We start from the raw sequence: 20,464 nt of genomic DNA, 5'->3' as shown, positions 1-20,464 counted from the left end.
AAGCGGGGTCGTGTTCAGTGCAGTTCTCTTTTCAGATCAATGAGACAGCCCCATAGTCACCTTTATGAAATGACTGGTTTTTAAATAAGAAGCCAGGGAAAGTACAGTTAGTAGTTGACTCTGGCACATAAGTCAGAGGTCAGTAGAATGTAGAATTATTAAGAAAAAATGGTTTATATATACGTATACCTATAAAATCTCCATCCCAACAAGAAAGGGGTTCTCTTTGTTCTGCCCGGGGACCTGATGCTGACAGTTGCCGTCACTTGTTCAGTCGGCAGACACTGGTTAAACAACTGCACTGTGGTGCTGGGATGAGAAGCTCCATAGGATCGAGGCCTGCCCTGGGAGGAAATGGAATAAGTGATGATGGTTTCCGGGGGACGGGGTGGTACTGAGTTATGCGGGAGCAGATGCGTTCGATGACGGGCCTCGGATCAGGTCTTGGTTCTGCGACTCGGCCTGTCTGAGCCTCTCCTTGTCTGTGCCCTGGAGGCAGTCCCGTCCTTTGGGGATTGCCGTGGGGAGTCAGTCCAGCGGTAGCATGTCATGTTAGAGGGTGGTGATGATGTGAGGAATGAAGGGCACGTGGGCTGGGCGAATTAATTGCTGAATTGGGTCAGTCCTTCCAGGTTGTGAGGTTTAACCCGTCAGCCTGGGTGGCAACTTGGGGACCCGGGGCCTCTGTGGTTGTACAGAGCTGAGACCGCAGGACAGTGGAGTCAGTCACTGCTTTGCTCTGACGGTAAATCACTGTGCCTTCCAACCTCAGGAAGGCAGAGGGTGTACAGTCTGGGGCAGAAAGAGCTCCCTCTTAGGGAGGGCTGTTTGCCTGCCTTTGCATGGACCCCCTCCTTCATCCCTATGTGATCATTTATGGACGTCAAGATTTATTTTCCTTATCCGGAGACCAGGAACTGTGAACATTCAGATGGCTACATCTTAGAGAATCAAAGAGGAGAGCGACAAAGGACCCTAGAGATCATGTACCAGACATGGAATCTAGGTTTTGTTTCATGGGCCAACATCCATTGATTGGCAGTGGCCATCGAGGACTGTGTTCAGAAGGATTCTGAGGCCTCATTCCAGGCTCAATAAGAAAGTGTCGTGATTGACTAGCCGTGTCTGCCACTGACACGAGACTAGAAAGGCAGAGAATTTTCCAACTCTGATCTAATCCAACCTGCACATTTTAGAGGTTGGTTTACTTTAATTGTCCATCTACATTCCTATCCCCGTGTCTACCCTTAACACGTGCGATATCAGATAGTTCCCCTTCTGTTTTGGAAGCTGATGGCTGCAAATATCCGTAGCTTTATGTTTAGCTTAGATCAGCGTAAGTGCATTCCATTTCTGCTAAGAAAGGCTGACGTGGGTTTCTCTGTGTCAAGACTCCAGGAAGCAGGTACTGAAGTAAGTAAGGTTTTTCTTAGCCTCAACCATTAGCTCAGGCCGTTGTGGGATTCCCCCGGGGTTGTGGGTGGATGAGGAGGGTGTCTGATGTTTTTGACTCTCCCCGACCCATTGGTTGCTTGTGACTCACTCAGTGCAGAAATCCACAGGGCCTCGTTCCCCTCCCCTACTCTCTGAAAACCCGCTCTAGTAAGCTTAACCACAAAGCATTTATAATTTGACAAACACCACGTTCTCTTACCTCTAGCCTTGCAGTGCTGTTCCCTGTGCCTGAAAAGCTTTGGCTGACCTACCCCGCACATCTCTCCTCACCCTTGACCTCAGCTCAGAGATCATTTCCTTGGGGAAGCCTCGCCTGATCCTCACTGCAGACTAGACGTCCTTCCTCTGCGTTCCCGTAGCGTCTTCAGCCTTTTACAGTTGCTGGTTTTCTTTGTCTGAGCTCAGGGGCCTGTGTTGATTACGGTTACGTTCCCAGCAGGCACCTAGCACATAGAAGGTGCTTGGGAGGGAGTTTCTGTGGGTTTGTTTCTTCCTTGCTTGACTGTGTCCCTGAGCTGATCTTGATGGCAGGCACCCAGCGGAGAATCTTCTGATATGTTTTGAAACTACTCAAAACCCGCAGTCTGGAAGACTTAGGAAAATAACGGAAGTTCTTCTACTGAAATCCTGAGAAATTGGGCATCAGCTTCCCGTGAGACAGGAGGAAAATTCTGCTTCTCTCTCTCTCTTTTTTTTTTTTTAAGTTTCCTAGGAATCTGTGTAGGTGTAAAAATCACAGGATGCGTTTGTTAGCAGCAAATGTTTTTGTTCGCTTAGCCTGGTGAGCACCAGCACGTACATCGCTGCTTCATGTGAAGGAGGGCGGAGGTGAATTTCCTAGTACCTCGTTCATCCCCAAAAGGTTTATTTTGAATAACTTTCTCCATGAAAATGTTTCTCAAAGTAATTCCCTACCTTTAAAACCTTTTTTCCCTGCTCTGTTGCAAAACTTAGCAAACAGGGATTCCATGCTTTTCGAGCAGTCCTCTGGGTCACGTTTAGTTTTTCCTTGATGTCGGATGTGTGTTTATGAATGAATGAATGAATGAATCACGGTTGTCATTGTGTGTAACTGCAGGGTGCTGGGGGAGCAGAACCCTTTGTTCTTTCACTGAAGAGCCTCAGAATGTAGTTTGGAGCGCGAGCGTGTGTGTGTGTGTGTGTTTGTGTGTGTCTATGTGTGTAGGCGCGAGCGCTCACAGGGTTTAACTGGCTTAAGCTCTCTCCACTAGCAGCAGGCCTGTCTAGCACTCATTCCCACTTTTAATTTGCTCTTTTATCTGCTGTGAGCTGGGGAAATGGATCATCAGTTGCTTAAATTGATGTAAAGTATGATATAATTGGATCCTTTGGGCTTTGCTGTGCACGGAGTGCACAAAATTCACCATGTGAACTCTGCCTGATGTTTGGGCTCGTCTGAGGCCCTTCCAGCGCCTTCCTCCTGGGTCGGCTCCGCTGGTTGCAGCCCCAGGTGCGTGGCCTCTGCAGGTGAACCGCGCGGTAGGAGGAGGAGCGGCGGCCGCTCCGAGGGGTCTGCAGCGATTCCGTCCTCCGGGGGCTCAGCGCGCTTGCCAGTCATCTGGGGACTGACTGAGGGGAGGACGGTCACGTGGGCGGGCGCGCGCGAGCGCCATGGCTGGCGGAGATTTTGGCGAGACCGATTGGAGGCTGTTAGTACTCAGATGGGCGTTGCCTTTTCTTTTTGTCAAATCTGAAAATGTGGCTGATGGTCAGCTCAGCGTTCATCGAGAAGTGAGTGTTGTGGGGATGTATTTCTGTCTATGGATTAGAGCCTCTCGGGCCAAATAAAAGGCCTCAAGAGAAAAAACCTCAGAAGTTTTTGCATTTCAAACACTGATGATGCTCCACACTTAATAGTAAAGGGAAGGGTTTGACCACAGTAGATTGATGCGCAAGACTGAACCTTATTCCTCAGAGCGTGGGATCTGAATGTTCTGCAGGGACCCTGCGTTCCAGCACCCCGTCCCTTCCCGCCCACCCTCAGGCTGGGAGGCGGGAAGGGGGATGCGGTTTCAGTCGAGCGAATGCCCAGTCCCCGTTCTGAGACTTGACCGTGCCGTCATCATCTCAGGAAGAGCCGTTTTTAGCTATTTCTCAGTTGAGAGGTGTTAGGCCGAGGTCACACGTTACTCCATTCATGCCTTACACCCAAGGACCCGAAGTGAACCACAGCACTAGCGTCTGGGGCATGACTTTGGGTTTTTTCCATCCCAGGGGTCATTGGTGATACTCTGGGCCATTTTAACACAGTGCAAGTGGGTATTGGCGAGTGTTTCGAGAAAACGATGCTATTTCTGGCATGTCCCTTCTCCACCAAATAGAGCAGCATATAATGAAAAGTGCACAAAGCCACAGGATTTTTCACCTCAAAGCTGTCCTGCATGTCACTCAGACCAGCTGCCTCCATTTCCTGGATGTGGAAACTGAGGCTGGGAGACAGCGTGTATGGCTTGTCCTAGTCATGGGGCTCCTGGTGACCAAGCCAGGTCTGGAGCCCTGGTATCCTGACTCTTGTTTATTTATGTGGTCAAGACTCATAAACTGATGAAGACACATTCGGCCTCAAGTGTAATCAAAGGGACACAATGTAAAATGATGAAACAGTTCTTTGGGCTATCCAACTGGCAAAGCTGAGAAAGAGTGGTAGGACGGTGTTGGTCTGGGTGTGTGGCAGTGGGGCTTGTCTGTATAATGGTTGTGAGAGTAAAATGGTAATTTGGCCATAGGAAAAGCTTAAAAGATGAGTTTTTCCTAAAGAGGGAAATAAGAGTGTGCATAAAGAATTAGCCTCCAAGATGTTCTTTGTAGCATCATTTAGATTAAAATATGGAAAAACTGAACCTCTGGAAGGGAATTGGTTGTATAAGTTTGTGGCCTTTGTACAAAACATGGGACCATCGAAAATGATGGGAATGCGTTGTCTGGGATTTGCTTTAGAATACTCCAGCCAAACAGAGAAACTGAGGAAGAGGGAGCAGGGAGATGAAGTAAGATGTGCGGAAGGTTGATAACATGAAGCTGGCTGATGCGTATGGGGGTTCGTGACACTCTTCTCCCTTCTCTGTTTGAAATTTTGTGTTAGGAAGAGGTACATGTGTATACAGCCTTGTGTTAGAGTCGACTCAGTATTTCCTATGGGAATTATCCGTCCTGTTGTACTGTGCTTGTGTACCACACGCGCTAAAAAGAGATGCTGATGTTCATTGATTATTGTGGAAAGATATTTCTGATATTGTTGAATGGAAAGGCCACAAATAGTTATGTACAGAATTCTCACTTGGTTTAAAAAGTAAACAAGCCCATATGTAGAAAACAGATGGCGTGTGTATACCTAAGTGGATACCACTGGGTAGAGAGATGTTTTTTTTAGCTTATCTGATCATTTTTTTTCCCTCACAGCAGACATGTGTCGCTGAAATTTTATGAACAGTTGTGTGTAATTAAATGCGTTGCTCTTTTGATTTAGGGAAGAGTATGGAGGAGATCAAGAAGGTGCTGCTGCTGGTGCTGGGCTGCGCCGTCCAGGTAGGGGTGGGCCGGGGGCTGGACAGGGGCTTGGCCATCATGTGTATGCATTTCCGGGGATAAAACGCCCCTTAAGTGAAGCTGCCTTCAGCCCCACATGACAGAAGGTCACTGTGTTCCCAAGAGAGAAATGACCACCATCTAGGGTGGCGTCTTAGCTTTCTAGCACCAGGGCACCTGGGCAAGAGGTCAGGTGGGGCTCCCTCAGGCCAACGTGCCATCAGCAAATTGTCCCCAGTATAGGAACATCTGAAACAAGGATCAACAGACTACAGCCTGTGGGCCAAATTTGACCCGCCACCTATCTCTGTAAGTAAAGTTTCATCTGTGGCTGCTTTCACACTGCAGCAATGGACTGAGTGGTTGTAACAGAGACCGAATGGCCGCCGAGTCTAAAATTTACCACGTGGCCCTTGACAGGTGAAGTTTGCCGCTCCTGTCTTAAGCCAGGTGTTGTCCATCTTTACATGTCCAAGAATCACCTGGAGGTCTTGTTCAAAGTGCACATTTGTGTGTCCCACCCCCTGTGTTTTCAGTCGCTGGGCTTTTTAAAAACAAATCCCCCAGTGATTCAGATGTAGGCGGTCTGAGCAACCTCCAGAGAAACCTCAGTAGAAGGGCTGGTAGGACAAGAGTGTTCTCGGTTATAAAGGAGAAAGCCCCGGGTGAGTTGGGTGGTTCATTTTGAAACTGCGTGTCTGTGGCGGCCACAGGTGGCCCTCACTCGCAGAATGCTTCTAAGATTAACACGTGTGACCCTCCACAGTGTGAGAGGAAAGAGGAATTTATTGAAAGAATCAAACAGCTGGACATTGAGACCCAAGCCGGCATCGTGGCCCATATCCAGGAGGTAGGTGTGTGGCTCTGTGGGCTTGGCTGTGGGCGGCACTCCCCTGGCAGGCTCTCTCCACCAGCAAAAAGTTTAAAGAATACATCACCCCTTTACGATTTTGCTAATTTTGGGTTTCAGACTCCACAGAAAAATTGATTCTATTTGGAAAGGTGTAGCCACCAGCAAGCTAAAATAAAATGAGAGTAAAAATAAAGATTTTAAAAAAAAACACCTCAATCAAGTCTTCTCTTGCCGCTTCTTCTTGCCTAATATGGACTGAGACTATTTTTAAAAACTGTCAAGTGATTTAGGCTCAGAATTTGATTTACAGGCCCTGAAAATGTATTCTGGCAAATGTCAGCCTGCTTCGAATGGTTGATCTTTATGGAGAGAGAGTCTCTGCTTCTCTCAGTGACATGGCAGAGAGACAAGCTGACACCACTTGAAAAAACCGACAAGTCCCAGGGGGCTGTCTGCAGAGATTCAGCCCCGGGGGAGGGGTCAGAAGGGCTTTGCACTGAGGGCAGCGCCCCTGGCGTTGACCTTGGCAGCGGTGGTATGAACTGAGAAGGTGATTGCCCTGGAAACTGAGCCTGTCTGGGCAAGCACCCACCTGAAAATTTACTCCGCTGACTTCCGCCCTCACCCTCCCTCCAAAAGGAAGCGTGTGTGTTTTAATTAGGAGATCTGGTTCAGCCTTCAGTCTGATTGGCCAGAGGGGATAAATGCATGACAGGGACGTGAGCAGGAGCACGTAAGAGCAGGTGTGGAACTGGCAGGGGCAGTTGAACACAGACCCTCTCACACCCGTGCAGGGACGGGCTGCGGCTAGGCTGATGGGCCTGCACAGCCGCCAGCGCACCGTGGGGTGGTGGGTTCTGACTCACGATTTGAAGCAGGAGGTAGATGTGGCTTGTTGTGGGTAGAGGGTCCAGCAACGTTGGCATCAGGAGAAAGTCAATATTGTAGTAAATATTCTCCACCGTTCGTTGTCGGTGACCGGCCACCTGTTAGCCTAAGAGCCATTCTGCCTTTTCATTTTGCCTGCGTGTCTGTGTGTATTGAAATTGTATCTATCTGGGGATTAGGTCCTTGAGACTAGCCAGTTCTTTGCTACTCAGCCAGCAGGATTTAAAAAAAACAACCAAGAAGGGATGCAGCCAAGAGTCCTACGTGATGATCAAATTCAGTGGCTGGCAGTGGGAACTGGGCTTCAGAATTAGTTGGCTGTTTCTTAAACCTTCAGCGGCCCGGGCCCCACAAGAGAGACACACTGAGTCAGAATCAGGGGAGGAGGGCACGAGCCTTTAATTAGAAGCTCCCTGGGTGACTGTTGTGTGGGTGGTGTTGCGCCCCTGAACCCCCTGAGACATGCAAGGCCTTTCCCAAGCATTGATGTGGAGCAGGCCCTAGCTCTGTGCCTTTAGGTGCACTGTACCATGGGATCAGATGTCTCCTGATTATCCCAGATCAGCTGAATCCCAACTTTTCCTTTGTAAGACGGGGAGAGTTAAGAAAGTGGGTGTCTTTTTTTTTTTTATTGCAGTCATAATAATTTATATAACATTGTGAAATTTCAGCTCAACATTATTCTTTATCAGTCAATATATAAATGTGCCCCTTCACCCCTTATGCCCACCCCCCAGCCCCCTTCCCCTGTGGTACCCACTAAACTGTTCTCCTTGTCCATGTTAGTTTATCTTCCGCATATGAGAGAAATCATACCATGTTTGTCTTTCTCTCACTTATTTTGCTTAACATCGTACCCTCAAGGTCCATCCGTGTAGTTATAAATGGGACAGTATTGTCTTTTTTATGGCTGAGTAGTATTCCATTGTGTATATATACTACATCTTCTTTATCCATTCATCAGTTGATGGGTATTTCGGTTGCTTCCACGTCTTGGCTGTTGTGAATAATGCTGCAATGAACATAGGGGTGCATAAATCTCTTTGAGTTGTTGATTTCAAGTTCTTTAGATAAATACCCAGTAGTGGGATAGCTGGGTCATATGACATTTCTGTTTTTCATTTTTTGAGAAATCTCCATACTGTTTTCCATAGTGGCTGCATCAGTTTGCATTCCCACCAGCAGTGTATGAGGGTTCCCTTTTCTTCACACCCTCTCCAACATTTGTTATTTTTTGTCTTGGTGATTATAGCCATTCTACCAGGTATAAGGTGATATCTTAGTGTAGTTTTGATTTGCATTTCCCTGATGATTAGTGATGTTGAACATCATTTCATGTGCCTATTGGCTATCTGTATATCTTCTTTGGAAAAATGTCTGTTCGTATCCTCTTTCCTTTTTTAATTTTTTTTTTTTTTTTGAGGAAGATTAGCCCTGAGCTAACATCTGCTGCCAGTCTCCTCTTTTTGCTAAGGAAGATTGGCCCTGAGCTAATATCTGTGCCCATCTTCCTCTACTTTATATGTGAGACGCCTGCCACAGCATGGCTTGATGAGTGGTGTGTAGGTCCGTGCCCTGGATCCGAACCAGTGAACCCTGGGCCGCTGAAGCAGAGCATGCAAACTTACCACTATGCCAGTGGGCCGGCCCAACCTTGGCCCGTTTTTTGATCAGGTGGTTTTTTGCTGTTCAGTTGTGTGATTCTTTATGTATTTTGGAGATTAACCCCTTGTCAGATAGACGTTTTGTAAATATTTTCCCCCAGTTGGTGGGTTGTTGTTTCATTTTGATCCTGGTTTCCTTTGCCTTGCAGAAGCTCTTTAGTCTGATGAAGTCCCACGTGTTTATTTTTTCTTTTGTTTCTCTTGTCCGAGAAGACATGGTATTCGAAAAGATCCTTCTAAGACCAATGTCAAAGAGTGTACTGCCTATATTTTCTTCTAGGAGTTTTATGGTCTCAGGTCTTACCTTCAAGTCTTTGATCCATTTTGAGTTAATTTTTGTGTATGGCCAAAGATAATGGTCTACTTTCATTCTTTTGCATGTGGCTGTCCAGTTTTTCTTACACGATTTATTGAAGAGACTTTCCTTCTCCATTGTATGTTCTTCGCTCCTTTGTTGAAGATTAGCTGTCCATAGATGTATGTTTTATTTCTGGGTTTGGAATTCTGTTCCATTGATCTGTGTGTCTCTTTTTGTACCAGTGCCATGCTGTTTGTAGTTTTTTTTGAGTTTGTAAGTCAGGGATTGTGATGCCTGCAGCTTTGTTCTTTTTTTTCAGGATTGCGTTAGCTATTCGGACTCTTTTGTTGCCCCATGTGAATTTTGAATTCTTTGTTCTTTTTCCATGAAGAATGTCATTGGGATTCTGATTGGGATTGCATTGAATCTGTAGATTACTTTAGGTAGTATGGATGTTTTAACTGTATTTAAAAATTCTTCCAGTGCACGTGTATGGAATATCTTTCCATTTCTTTATGTTATCATCGACTTCTTTCAATAACGTCTTACAGTTTTCATTGTATAGGTCTTTCACCTCCTTGGTTAAATTTCTTCCTAGCTATTTTATTCTTTTTGTTGTGATTGTAAATGGGATTGTATTCTTGAGTTCTCTTTCTGTTAGTTCGTTATTATAGAAGTGCAACTGGTTTATGTAAGTTGATTTTGTACCCTGTAACTTTGCTGTGGTTGTTGATTATTTCTAATAGTTTTCTGATGGATTCTTTAAGATTTTCTATATATAAAATCATGTTGTCTGCAAACAGTGAGAGTTTCACTTCTTCATTGGCCTATTTGGATTCCTTTTATTCTTTTCTCTTGCCTAACTGCTCTGGCCAAAACCTCCAGTACTATGTTGAATAAGAGTGGTGAGAGTGGGCATCCTTGTCTTGTTCCTGTTCTCGGACGGATGATGCTCAGTTTTTCCCCATTGAGTATGATGTTGGCTGTGGGTTTATTATATATAGCCTTTATTATCTTGAGGTGCTTTCCTTCTCTACCCATTTTATTGAGAGTTTTTATCATAAATGGACGCTTGATTTTGTCAAATGCTTTCTCTGCATCTATTGAGATGATCGTGTGGTTTTTATTCATCGTTTTGTTGATGTGGTGGATCATGTTGATTGGCTTGCGGATGTTGAATGATCCCTGTGTCAAAAGTGAGTGTCCTCTAAGAAATGGAAGGGCCCTGTCTTTGGTTGTTTGGTTTTTTGTTTTGTTTTTTAGCTATTCTCTGCCTCCATTTACTGAAAAATTTGCGAACTTTGTTGGTGTGCCTACTGAGTGGATAGCCCTGGGTTTTTTTTTTTGTTTTTCCCTGTTGAAGCCTGCGTATTGCTAGTATTTATCTTCCCAAACTGAGAGGGTGAGGACTCAAAATTGGATCTTTTGCCCCCTATGGCAGATCAGAGGGGGTCGAGTTGAGAAGGTGAGGTTGGCAGAGTCCATCAAGAGGCTGCCCAGTGTGGCCAAAGCAACGGGCCTCCGCCCACAGGGGACAGAAAGGGGAAAACCAGGTGCTCAGGTGGCCCGTGGGAGTGAGATACAGGCTAAGATGAGAATTGTTGTAGATTATAACATATTTCCTCCCCAAATAACAAGATTATTACGTACTCAACATTCTGCCTTAAGATTTTTAACATTTTGCCATATTTGCATTAGATTTTATTTTAAGAAATAACATAAGGTCCCTCTCCTCACCCTCCCACCCCCCCACCACCCGGGCTGCCTTCTTTGTGTTGTAAATTGATGGTGCTCCAGTAAACGTATCTGCAGACCGTTAAGGGAAATGCTCTGTTGTAAGGAGTGCTTTCTGGTTTTTAAAAAAACATCGATGTCCTCTTTGAGCCCGTGGTCTGTATTAGTGGAGGCCGGCTGAAGAGGGTTTGCCTGCGCTTGCTTAAGGTGCCCCCTGCCTGTCACAGAAAATGTCAGTGAGGGGCTCATCCTGTCAGTGGAGTGAGACAGCTGGGACCCCGCCACCAGGCATGTGGAGGGGGTGCTCTCGGGGCCCCCAGCCCTCCCTGCCCTGCCTCTGAAGCGCCCTGCTGTGTGTGCCCGCCCGCAGGTGACCCACAACCAGGAGAACGTGTTTGACCTGCAGTGGCTGGAGCTCCCGGACGTGGCCCCGGAGGAGCTGGAGGCCCTCTCCAGGAACATGGTGTTTCACCTGCGGAGACTCATCGACGAGCGAGACGAGTGCACGGAGGTGCGTTGCTCAGAGACACCTGCGGGAGGAAAGAAGCACCTCAAAATGCCCGGCATGGGGCCCTCCTCCATTCATGTGCTCCTTTCTCTCCCACTGAGTAGTTCATCTCTTTTTGAAAACTTGCACCACCTTTCTCCTGCCTCCCTCCTGACTTCTGTCTCGCTGACGTCTTCTCTTTTACTTTCTTCTTGTCTTTCGGTCGTTTTCCACCGAGTTTGAGTGTCGGCACTGTGCTGGGCACGGGAGCCCACTGCTGAGCCCCGGCTCGTTGCCCTCTCTCCTGCCCTGCTGTAGCTGATCGTGGACCTCACTCAGGAGCGGGACTACCTCCAGGCCCAGCACCCGCCCAGCCCCGTCAAGTCGTCCAGCTCCGAGTCCACCCCCAGCCCGACCAGCAGCCTCTCCAGTGAAGACAAGCAGCACCTGGCCGTGGAGCTGGCGGACACCAAGGCCAGGCTGCGCCGCGTCAGGCAGGAGCTGTGAGTCCTCCGATGACCCCGGGCTGGCTTTTTTTGCTTTTGTGTGGTGTGTCTCAGACATGTGTCTGTCGTGTGGTTCACTAGCAGGAGAGCTCTGACTTGGCCCCAGAGTCAGCTGGGCTCTGCTCTGGGCTCCGTCACTGTTTGAACGTGGGCTAGTCACCTCCCTCCTGAGCCTGCATGAGGAGGGGATCTACCAGGTCTTTAGGGCTTCTGCCGTCCACACTCAAGCCCAGTTTGGGCCTCAAGTGACCACGTACTGGTATGTTTTCTTGGGCGGAGGGAGGATGCAGCTCACCCCATCTGGTGAGCCTGTTCCCCCGTTTTCCTGCAGCTGGAGAATGTCACTTTGCCTGTCATCTCGGGAGCTGCCCGCCTCACCTCCCCACCAGTGGGCCTTGGCGCCTGCCTGGCTGTGGAGTCATGCAGCTGCGCCTGGGGTCTCCTTGTCTGTCCCGCACCCTCACAAGGAAACCCGGTGTCTGGTGGAGGTAGTTTGAGGCAGTCATTGAAAACTTAAAAACAGAACAGGAAAAATTTTGAGTCGGGAACATTTTTGCAAACCCCACATCCAGATTCCCTCCTCAGCCCAGAAGCCAGGTTCCCTTTTCTTTGCCCGCCGTGGCTGTGGTCTCGCAAGGTGGGCTGTTCCCAGGTGCTCGTCAAGGAAGCCCTCTCACCACGCGTCCCCCGAATCACCCCCAGGGAGGAGAAGACAGAGCAGCTTGTGGACACCAGGCATGAGGTGGATCAGCTGGTGCTGGAGCTGCAGAAGGTCAAGCAGGAGGTGAGCGCGAAGGCCTGTGCGTGTGTGTGGAGGGGGTGGTGGCGGCTGGGATGCCCCGGTAACTGGTCCGGAGGTTCAGGAATGCAACATGGGGAGCTTCCAGGAAAGAGCTCTGTTTCCTTCCTGCTCAAAGCAACGCTGCCTGAGAGCCAGTCGTCCTGAGAACTGTGGTGGGGATGACCAGGTGTCTTAGTGACAGCATGTGGGGACCCCACAGAGTGGCCTGCACATGGAGCCACTTGGCCACTGGAAACTGGCTTCTCCTTGGACATCCAGGAAGCACCACAATGTGGGCACTTGGCTCTCTCTTCCTCCCCAAGAGGGATGCCCTAAGCCAGTCCCCTGCCTTTGCCTACCCCCCAGAACATCCAGCTGGCGGCTGACGCCCGGTCTGCCCGTGCCTATCGCGACGAGCTGGATTCCCTGAGGGAGAAGGCGAACCGCGTGGAGAGGCTGGAGATGGAGCTGGTGCGCTGCAAGGAGAAGCTGCACGATGTGGACTTTTACAAGGCCCGCATGGAGGTGAGCCCGGGGGCAGGCAGGGCAGGGCGACTGCGGACTCCCCGGAAGGACGCAGGGACTGCTCTGCCCTCGGAGGTTTCTGGGGAGAGGAGCCCCAAGGTTCCCACAGCTGATGGCTTCCCAGCACCTCGGCCTGTCTGCACGTCTGCCTCCCTCTGCTCCTCGTCCATCCCGAGGTGTCCATGTGGGTGCGGAGAAGCAATGTGGTTAGGGGAAGAAGGACACTGATTCCTTCTAGGATTTTCCTTCTTCCACTTCATGCCACCCTGATGACCTTCTGTTCATGGATCTCTTTTTTCCGACTTCCTGCCATTTCTGTGCCTTAATCTTGCCAGGACTCAGCTTCCTCATCTGTAAAACAGAGATAATTGTACTACTTGGTGAGGTTTTAAGATGAAAGGGGTGAAATACCTAATATTTGGGCAAGTCGCATAGTAAGCCCTCCGTTGTGTAGCCTGCTCTGACACCGAGGTTCTGGGTAGGTGCACGGAAGGGCATCAGGGCTAAGCAGGGACAGAAACCAAAACCCCAGGGGGTCATGATATTTTGACCACTTACCTCAACTGCCTCATGTCAGCAATGGGTTCCGGGACCCTCTTTTCTGAGGATTTGGGAATTTTGCCCCTGTTGCCAATTCCAGGAGGTTTGGGGGTGGTTTCAGTGAGCTGGGTGAAACCGAGTGGGCGTGTTCGATGGTGAGAAGTCATCCCCACGTCGTCTTACCGGCCAGGAGGCTTTCAAGGGGACTCCACACAGGGCTGGGGAGCATAATGTTGCCCCCTCCTGCTCTGGCCTCCTGCCGAGCTGCTGGCAGGCGTGCCTGGGGAGGGCTGTTGGGCCGAAGACCTCCACGTGCTCTCCTGCTGCAGGTGGGCCCTGGGTCCCTGGGCCAGGTGGAGACGGGTTGGGGAAGGTTGTGGTCCAGGGTCTGTTTGTTCCTCCAACTACTCAAGGAGTGTCTGTTCCCCTAGGAATGTCAGTGACAGGTCACTTGCCCTACTCCCTGTGGAGAAGGTGCCCTTGGTGCTGCGAGAAAGCAGCCTCAGCAAGGAGTGGGGTGGGAGACCAGCTCTGGGCTTTGTCCTGGAAATGGTCCACTGGCCCTGCTGTTGGAGAAAGGTGTAAATCCCCATTGCACACAGGTTCTGGGGCATGGACCCATACCGGGGCTTTTCATCGCTTCCTGGAAATGCCACAGTCGGGAGAATCAGGGACAGTCATGCACAAGTTTCCCCCACCTGCAGCCTCAGCAGCCCCTCCTGCACATCCGGGACCTTATGCAGCCCCCAGACAGGACCACAGGTCGAGCGCGCCTCTCACCCCAGTACTCTGTCCCATGGAGGGGGGTGGGTTTCAGGATCTAGTCTCTAGTCTCTGTGTTCATTCCTGGCCTTGTCCAAGCAAACTCGCTTGGTCATGCAGACACCTGCCTGGTGCCAGGCCCTGTACCCAGAGTAGGGGCTCTAGACACGAGACGTGCTCCCTGCATTCAGGGAGCTTCCTGACTTTTAGAGGGGTTTCCCCAGGGGGACTCCTCTTCCATATTCTCAAATTCCATGCCTCTGTGTAGTAATAGCAATGTTTTTCATATTGGTTAATAATTTTCATAGTGAAAAGTTGCCTTACATTTTGCTTGAGTTTTATGAATCACAGGAGGAATGGCATGTGTTTGCGTGAAACATTTCCTCGGGGGCAGGCAGTGACACACGTGGGTTTGCAGACACTTCGTGGCCAAGGCAGGCTGATGAATTGGGCCTGGGCCACAGAGTCCAGGCCACTATAGAGAGGATGAGGCACGCTCTTCTCAGATGCCTGTAACATCAGGGCTCAGATGACAGCGGAGGACAGGAATGCTTGTGCACTCATCCTTAGGTTGGAGTACTTTCAACAGCCTTGCCAGCTGTCTGGAGGGGGTCATAGGCCCCAACTCTGAGAGTGTTTTAATGAGGGGAGCGGTGTGGTTTGTATTTCAGAAAGCTTGTTCGGGTTGCCTTGTGGGGAACAGATCAGAAGGGGTGTCAGGATGCTGTGGGCTGCAGCGGTCTACCAGCGAGCCAGGGCCCACCTGGAACCAGCACCCCTCTTATCTGCCTGGGCAGGCCCTGCTCCGTCAGCCTGACTGAGCTTACTCCCACTGCCTGCCCCAGGGCTGGGAGGGGCTGAGCATCAGGAGAGCACCTTCTGTGTGCAGGCCCTTTCGTTTGGCCTCGCAGCCCTGCCAGGTAGAGGTTCCCTGCCATGCAGAGGAGGAGCTGAGCTCGGGCAGGTTGACCGTCAAGAGTCACCCGGCTTCACATGCAGCCCCGAGTCTGCCGTTCAAGCCTCACTTTCTCCTGCAGCTTCCCTGCACTCACAGGCACAGGCCCCCTGGGACAGGGGTTGTGTTTACTTTGGCCGTGGACACATTCTCAGCACCTAGAGCAGCGTCCACCAGTAGGAGGTGTTGGATAAACACTTACTGGCGGGATTATATCTGGGGTTCTCACTGGGCAGCATTTGCAGAGCTGGCGGCTGCTGCTGTGCTGTGCCAGAGCCCGCGCCTCTCAGGAACCTGCACGGGCCTCCCCTGGCCAGCTGCCTCCCTGAGCATGCAGGTGTGGGTTGGAGTTAACCTGGCATGCAGCTCAGAGACCTAGACACAGGTTGCTTTGGGACGAGACCAAGGGAGTGTTTGGGGCCTTCAAGGATTGAGGTGCCCCCCCCCCAGCCCCAGACGCAGGGGCCCAGGCCTGGGCCGGCAAGTCCCTCTAGTGCCGAGTGGACCCCTCTCAGGGGCAGCACTGTCTTGACGCACAGGTGACTTTGATGGGCCCGTGTTTGTGTTTCAGGAAATAAATGTGCCCAGCTTTATATGAAAAACTGGATTTTCCGGGATGTATTGACCGACGTTTCCAAGGGATTCACCGCAAGATTCCAGGAATCATTGCTAAGCAATTAAAAGCACAGTGCCGTGCAGAAATGAGTCTGTGAATTGAGATTGACCTGCACGTGATAAAACCTTAGATGAGAAAAGACCCAAGTATGATGTGTATACGTCCAAAAAATAAAGTGGATGGAGAGCTGGATAGATGGATGCACCTGTGATAAAGCAAGCACAGTAAAATGCTAGTTGTAGAATCCAGGTGGTATGTACGTGATGTTCACAATATATTTATTTCAATTTTTCAGTATGTTTTAAATTTTTCATGATCAAATACTGGGGGGAGGACAAAGTCCCAGGTGAAAAGGTAATTGGGGACTTAAATGTTTTGGATAAGCTGATACCTGATTAACATCAATTTAGCAATGAAGCAGTTGAAAATGTTAATGAGCTTAAAGCCGTGAAACAGCTCCCTGGAAGTCTTAGATCGTTTCTCAGGATGTGGTCTGTATCTATCGTATCAGAATGACTGAGGGTGCCTGTTCGAAATGCAGATTCCTGGGGCCCACCTAGACCCTGGGGGTGGGCCCTGGAACTCTGCATTCTACAGGCTCTCTCCCAGGTGGCTTTTATGCACTGCCAAGCTTGAGGGCCACAGTCAGAGGTGGATGGGGTGCTTTTCTCCTGAGGCTCCTTCTTGCTGGCTTCCCCCTGTGAAAGGGGGTGGTTTGCAGGACTGATGCAGGGCTGTGGGCACAGCGTGGCCAGAGGCTTGTAGCGTGGACTTCGTGCCCCTGATGGCAGGGACTGGGTCTTATTTGACTGCGTGCCCGGGGCCTGGCAGACTCAAGGCACTTGGTAATCGTCTTGCAAGTCAACTGAAAACCCATCGCTCAGCAATGAAAAGACTTCTGGTCTGGGGGGAAGAATGGGGACGAATCGTGATGTTTGTCTCCTCCGGAATTGAGACAGTGTTAGCTGTGATGGGCAGAGAGAGGGGCGTGTTTGTCACTTTGGTGCCAGCTCACACTGTGGACATGTGCTGTGTAGGGGACACTTTTCTAGGTACAGGAGGAGTGACAGGTGGCCCAAGAGCCTATCCATTCTCACCACTGAAAAACACATAGATGCATATCATGAAAGGGAGAGTGTGTGAGTGCCACGTGGGAGGAAAAGATAAAGGGCTTGGGGTTCAGGGCTAGGGCGAGGTTAATTTTGGTTAGAAAAATATGGAACACAAATTTCCATGTTTTGTTTTTAAACTTCTGGCAGCTTCTGTGTGGCTCCTAGTCTAGTTTACATAAGAGTTAAAACAACAAGAAGAAGAGAGTGCTGTGGGCATCCCTCAGGACAGTGGGAAGTGTGGGGGTTGCACCGGGTGGTCCTTGGCTTCTCTTTGCAAACAGTTGTCCCACCTCCCTGCTGCCAGGCTGTGGGGGTTGCTGTCCAGAGGGCTGCGAGGTGGCAGGACAATGGCAGAAAGAGATTGCCTAGAGGTTCCTCTTGTCCCGTGGTTTATTTTTGGCTGGAATTCCCAGCAGCAAAGGGCAGGTGTGTGGGTGCTGTGTGTGTCCTGAGCAGGGTGAGCACAGGGTGGGCCTTGTCTCGCCCTTCTGTGACTTACTGCTTTCCGGGCTGTGCTGGCTTCAAATAAACGGTAGTCTGAGAGATGGAGAGCCAGCAGGGCCCAGTCCTAGCTGCCATGCCACTTTCTGGGTGTTGGGCAAGCCCTGTCCCCATCTGTAGAAGGATGGGTAGTCTGGGGGTCTCTGAGACCCTTGTGCCCTGGCATCGTGTGGCTTAGGATCACATTTCAGTGAGCTTATCCAGCGAGCCCCTGTCCACAGAGAGGGGACCCCCTGGACCCGATCCATGCAGTGTGGGGGTGAGTTGTTGGCAAGGCAGTTAGGAGCTGGGTTAATTATGGTCCTGGAGTACAGTATGTAGACACACACACACACGCACGCACACGTGTTGCACCCTTACAACATCCCCCACAGTGCTCAGGTTCAGTAGGAAAAGGTGCTCAAGAAAGGTGTGTTGATTTCAGTCTGATCTTTAGGATCTTCAAGATGCTCCCACCTTTAATTAATACAAAACAAAACCCTTCCCACTGTGCCCCACACCTCTCAAGCTACCCTGTCCTCCTCCCCTTCACAGCCCAGCCTGTTTGAAGGAGAATACCAGCTGTGGTCTTACCTCTAACCCGCCTCCTCCACCCCCCGCCCAGCCCAAAACCGTGCTGGAGAATCAGGGTTGCGTGCCTTTGCCCGCCCTCTCTGTGGCCCTCCATACACTTCTGGCTAATTCCTCCTCTGGCCACCCCTCTCTTCTCACTGGCCTGGCTTCCCTGCATCTCTGACTATGCCTTCTCTGATCAGCTTGCTCTGCCCACCCTGGATATCCAGCCCTCGGCTCTGCTCTCCCCTCTTGATGGCTTCTCTGCCTCCTGCCTCCTTCCTTTAGTGAACCCACCCGGACTGACAAGTCCCAAATCTTAGTCTTTAAGCTAAGTCTCTCCTGCCGTCCAGACCTCAGTCCATTGAATAGTCCATAGGAATCTCAAGGTCACTGTGTCCAAAACCACGGTCTCCTTCCTCCCCCAGACCTGCCTGTATTGTCTTTAGACTGGAGTCACCATCCACCTACTCAGGTGTCTAAGCCAGAGCCTGGTCCACCTTGATTCTTCTTTCTCCCCACCCCGCCCAGCCCCAGGCACTCCCCCTCCTCTAGGGCCCATTTTCCCCACTCCCAGCATGTCCCTGGCCCGAGGCAGGTGGTAGAGTGAGTGAGAGCCACTGCTGTGCTGGCCTTCTCTGCTGTTGCTTGCTCATATCATTCCAGTGCCTGCACAGGAATAATATTATGATTATTCCAGAATGCCCTCCACAAACGTCTGAACTGGCCGTTCTGCCTCCATCTCTCCTCATTCACATCCCTCTGCCCTGCTGCCAGAGTGGCCATTCTGGGAGCTCCTCAGGCTCCTCTCCATTGCTCTTGGGATAGAACCCATACTCTGCCCCTCATCTGGCACTCACCCTACTCTGGTCCCCGTGGAGCTCTCTCCTCCCAGCTCGCAACTTCAGGTTCAGTAAGATAGCTCAGGAGTCATATTCCAAGGGACATCTCCCCCATCGTGGGGCCAGGATGAGGGGTGGGCAGGCCAGGCTCTACGGACGGTGTCCCCAGCCTCTCGTACACTTCTTTAGACCCCTTCTTACCCGCAGGCAGTGCTTATCACGTGGCATTGTGATGGTGCATTTTCCCACATGCTTCCCACCCACACTGAGAGCTCCTTAAAGACGGGCTGTGCCTCATGACCTCGAGTTTGAGTCCTCGGTGCTCAGCACCGTGTTCAGCTCCAAGACAGCCCACTGTCGGTTCTTAGAAGTGGAGTTGTACTGGAGCACAGCTACCCCGATCCATCCACATGTTGTCCGTGGCTGATTTGCTGTCCCTGCAGAGTTGAGTAGTTGTGACAGGGACTTAGGACCTGCAAAGCCAACAATGTTTACTGTCTGGCCCTTCACACACCCATGATGTGGCCCATGGTAAGTGCACAGTGAGGTTGCTAAACGAGCAGGAATAACCATGTGTGTACGGAGCAGCTTCCCCATGCCGGGAACTGTGGTAAGCTCCAGCTGCATCACGTTTAAGCCTCCTGGTGGCCCTGCGAGGTTGAGCAGCCACTGTTCCTTTCATTTTTTCGGATGGGAAAGCTGAGGATTAGTTAATGACCTGTCCAGCATCCCAGTTGGTGAGGAGATGGATCTGGCTTTGGAACACTTCTGTCTGCCTCCAGGACCTCAGCCTTGACGAGGAAAGAGGAAATAAAAGGGGTGGGGTCGTGGAGACAAAGGGGGTGCAGGGAGAGGTGAAATGGGGGTCCTCGAGGGAGGGGTGTGCTGGCAGCCACTGCCCTGGATGCTGTGCAGGCGCCGTGCGAGGCCTCAGACGTCACGTGGTGAGTGGGGATCATCACAGTTCGGGGAATTGACTAGGAACACCTGGAGTACCTCGATCTTCCGTTCCCGCTTGGACTTTGTGTCTCTCTGGGTTTCTTAATAACTTCTAAGGAGTTTAGATAAAATTCAGGACATGCAGAAGTTAGAGCAGGACAGACCTGACGTTTGGTCCACGGTTCAGTCCACCACCCTCCTCCAGTCAGGTGAAGTTGAAAAACAGGCGGGTCTTCTGCGAAGCTGGACAGACCACAGCAGAGCCGGAGGAGCAGGCAGAGTTTAGCGGGGGGCGATGTGCTGAGTGCATAGGGCATCTGCCTGCCTGGAGTGAGTGGCCCCCAGCCTCCCTCCTCCTGAGGACGCTGCTGGGCGGGCTTCCTGTTGCTCTGGACCCTAGAGACCCACTGGGGGCTGCGGTCCTGAGGGCAGTGGGGAGGAGCCAGTTGGTTCTTTGGTTCTGCCTCCCCTCCCCTCGCCTCCCCTCTGGTGTTTTGGTGCTTGTTGGGGTCAGGAGGGCCCCTTGGAAATGAGTGTTTGCCTGTTGCTTGGTGGATGCTCAGTGAGTGCTGGACTGAGCAGTGTCTTCCAGGGACTTGAAGAGATGATGGTCGTGGCAGCTGACCTCGCTGGGCGTCAGGCACCCTACGTGGGTATTTCACATACATCGTCATGTCTGATCCCCACATCAGCCCTGTTTTTGTGCCTGTCATAGGAAGGAGGGATCCACGATTGAGGGACATGCGCTTGCTTTGGGTCCCATGGCTCATAGTGCATGTGGCAGGCCTGGCAACTGGAGCCTGTCAGCCCACGTTCCCAATCGCTGTTCCTGGTCACCATGGCAGATTAGTAGTGGCAGCTCTTGAGCCACTTAGGGCCCAGCCATCAGGCCTGGCCTGTGACTTCCT

The 20,464-nt window shown here is 50.8% G+C and overlaps 1 protein-coding gene across 6 annotated transcripts in view; it reads left to right on the top strand.

The window, feature by feature from the left end:
• Nucleotides 1-20,464, top strand: part of CCDC88C (coiled-coil domain containing 88C) — a 132,526-nt gene that overhangs the window by 61,298 nt on the left and 50,764 nt on the right. For 5 of the 6 annotated variants that reach the window (XM_023628281.2, XM_023628280.2, XM_070249391.1 and 2 more), the window contains 6 exons: nucleotides 4,943-5,001; nucleotides 5,768-5,851; nucleotides 10,809-10,949; nucleotides 11,244-11,428; nucleotides 12,134-12,215; nucleotides 12,579-12,737. In XM_023628281.2, the coding sequence (XP_023484049.2) occupies nucleotides 4,943-5,001; nucleotides 5,768-5,851; nucleotides 10,809-10,949; nucleotides 11,244-11,428; nucleotides 12,134-12,215; nucleotides 12,579-12,737 (710 nt within the window). The remainder of the gene's footprint in view (nucleotides 1-4,942; nucleotides 5,002-5,767; nucleotides 5,852-10,808; nucleotides 10,950-11,243; nucleotides 11,429-12,133; nucleotides 12,216-12,578; nucleotides 12,738-20,464) is intronic. The other variant, XM_070249393.1, reaches the window with a different exon arrangement.

This window comes from Equus caballus, chromosome 24, assembly GCF_041296265.1.
Source record: "Equus caballus isolate H_3958 breed thoroughbred chromosome 24, TB-T2T, whole genome shotgun sequence".
NCBI classification, from domain to species: domain Eukaryota; kingdom Metazoa; phylum Chordata; class Mammalia; order Perissodactyla; family Equidae; genus Equus; species Equus caballus.
The sequence above is the reverse complement of the archived record's forward strand: the minus strand, read 5'-3'. Positions and strand labels throughout refer to the sequence as shown.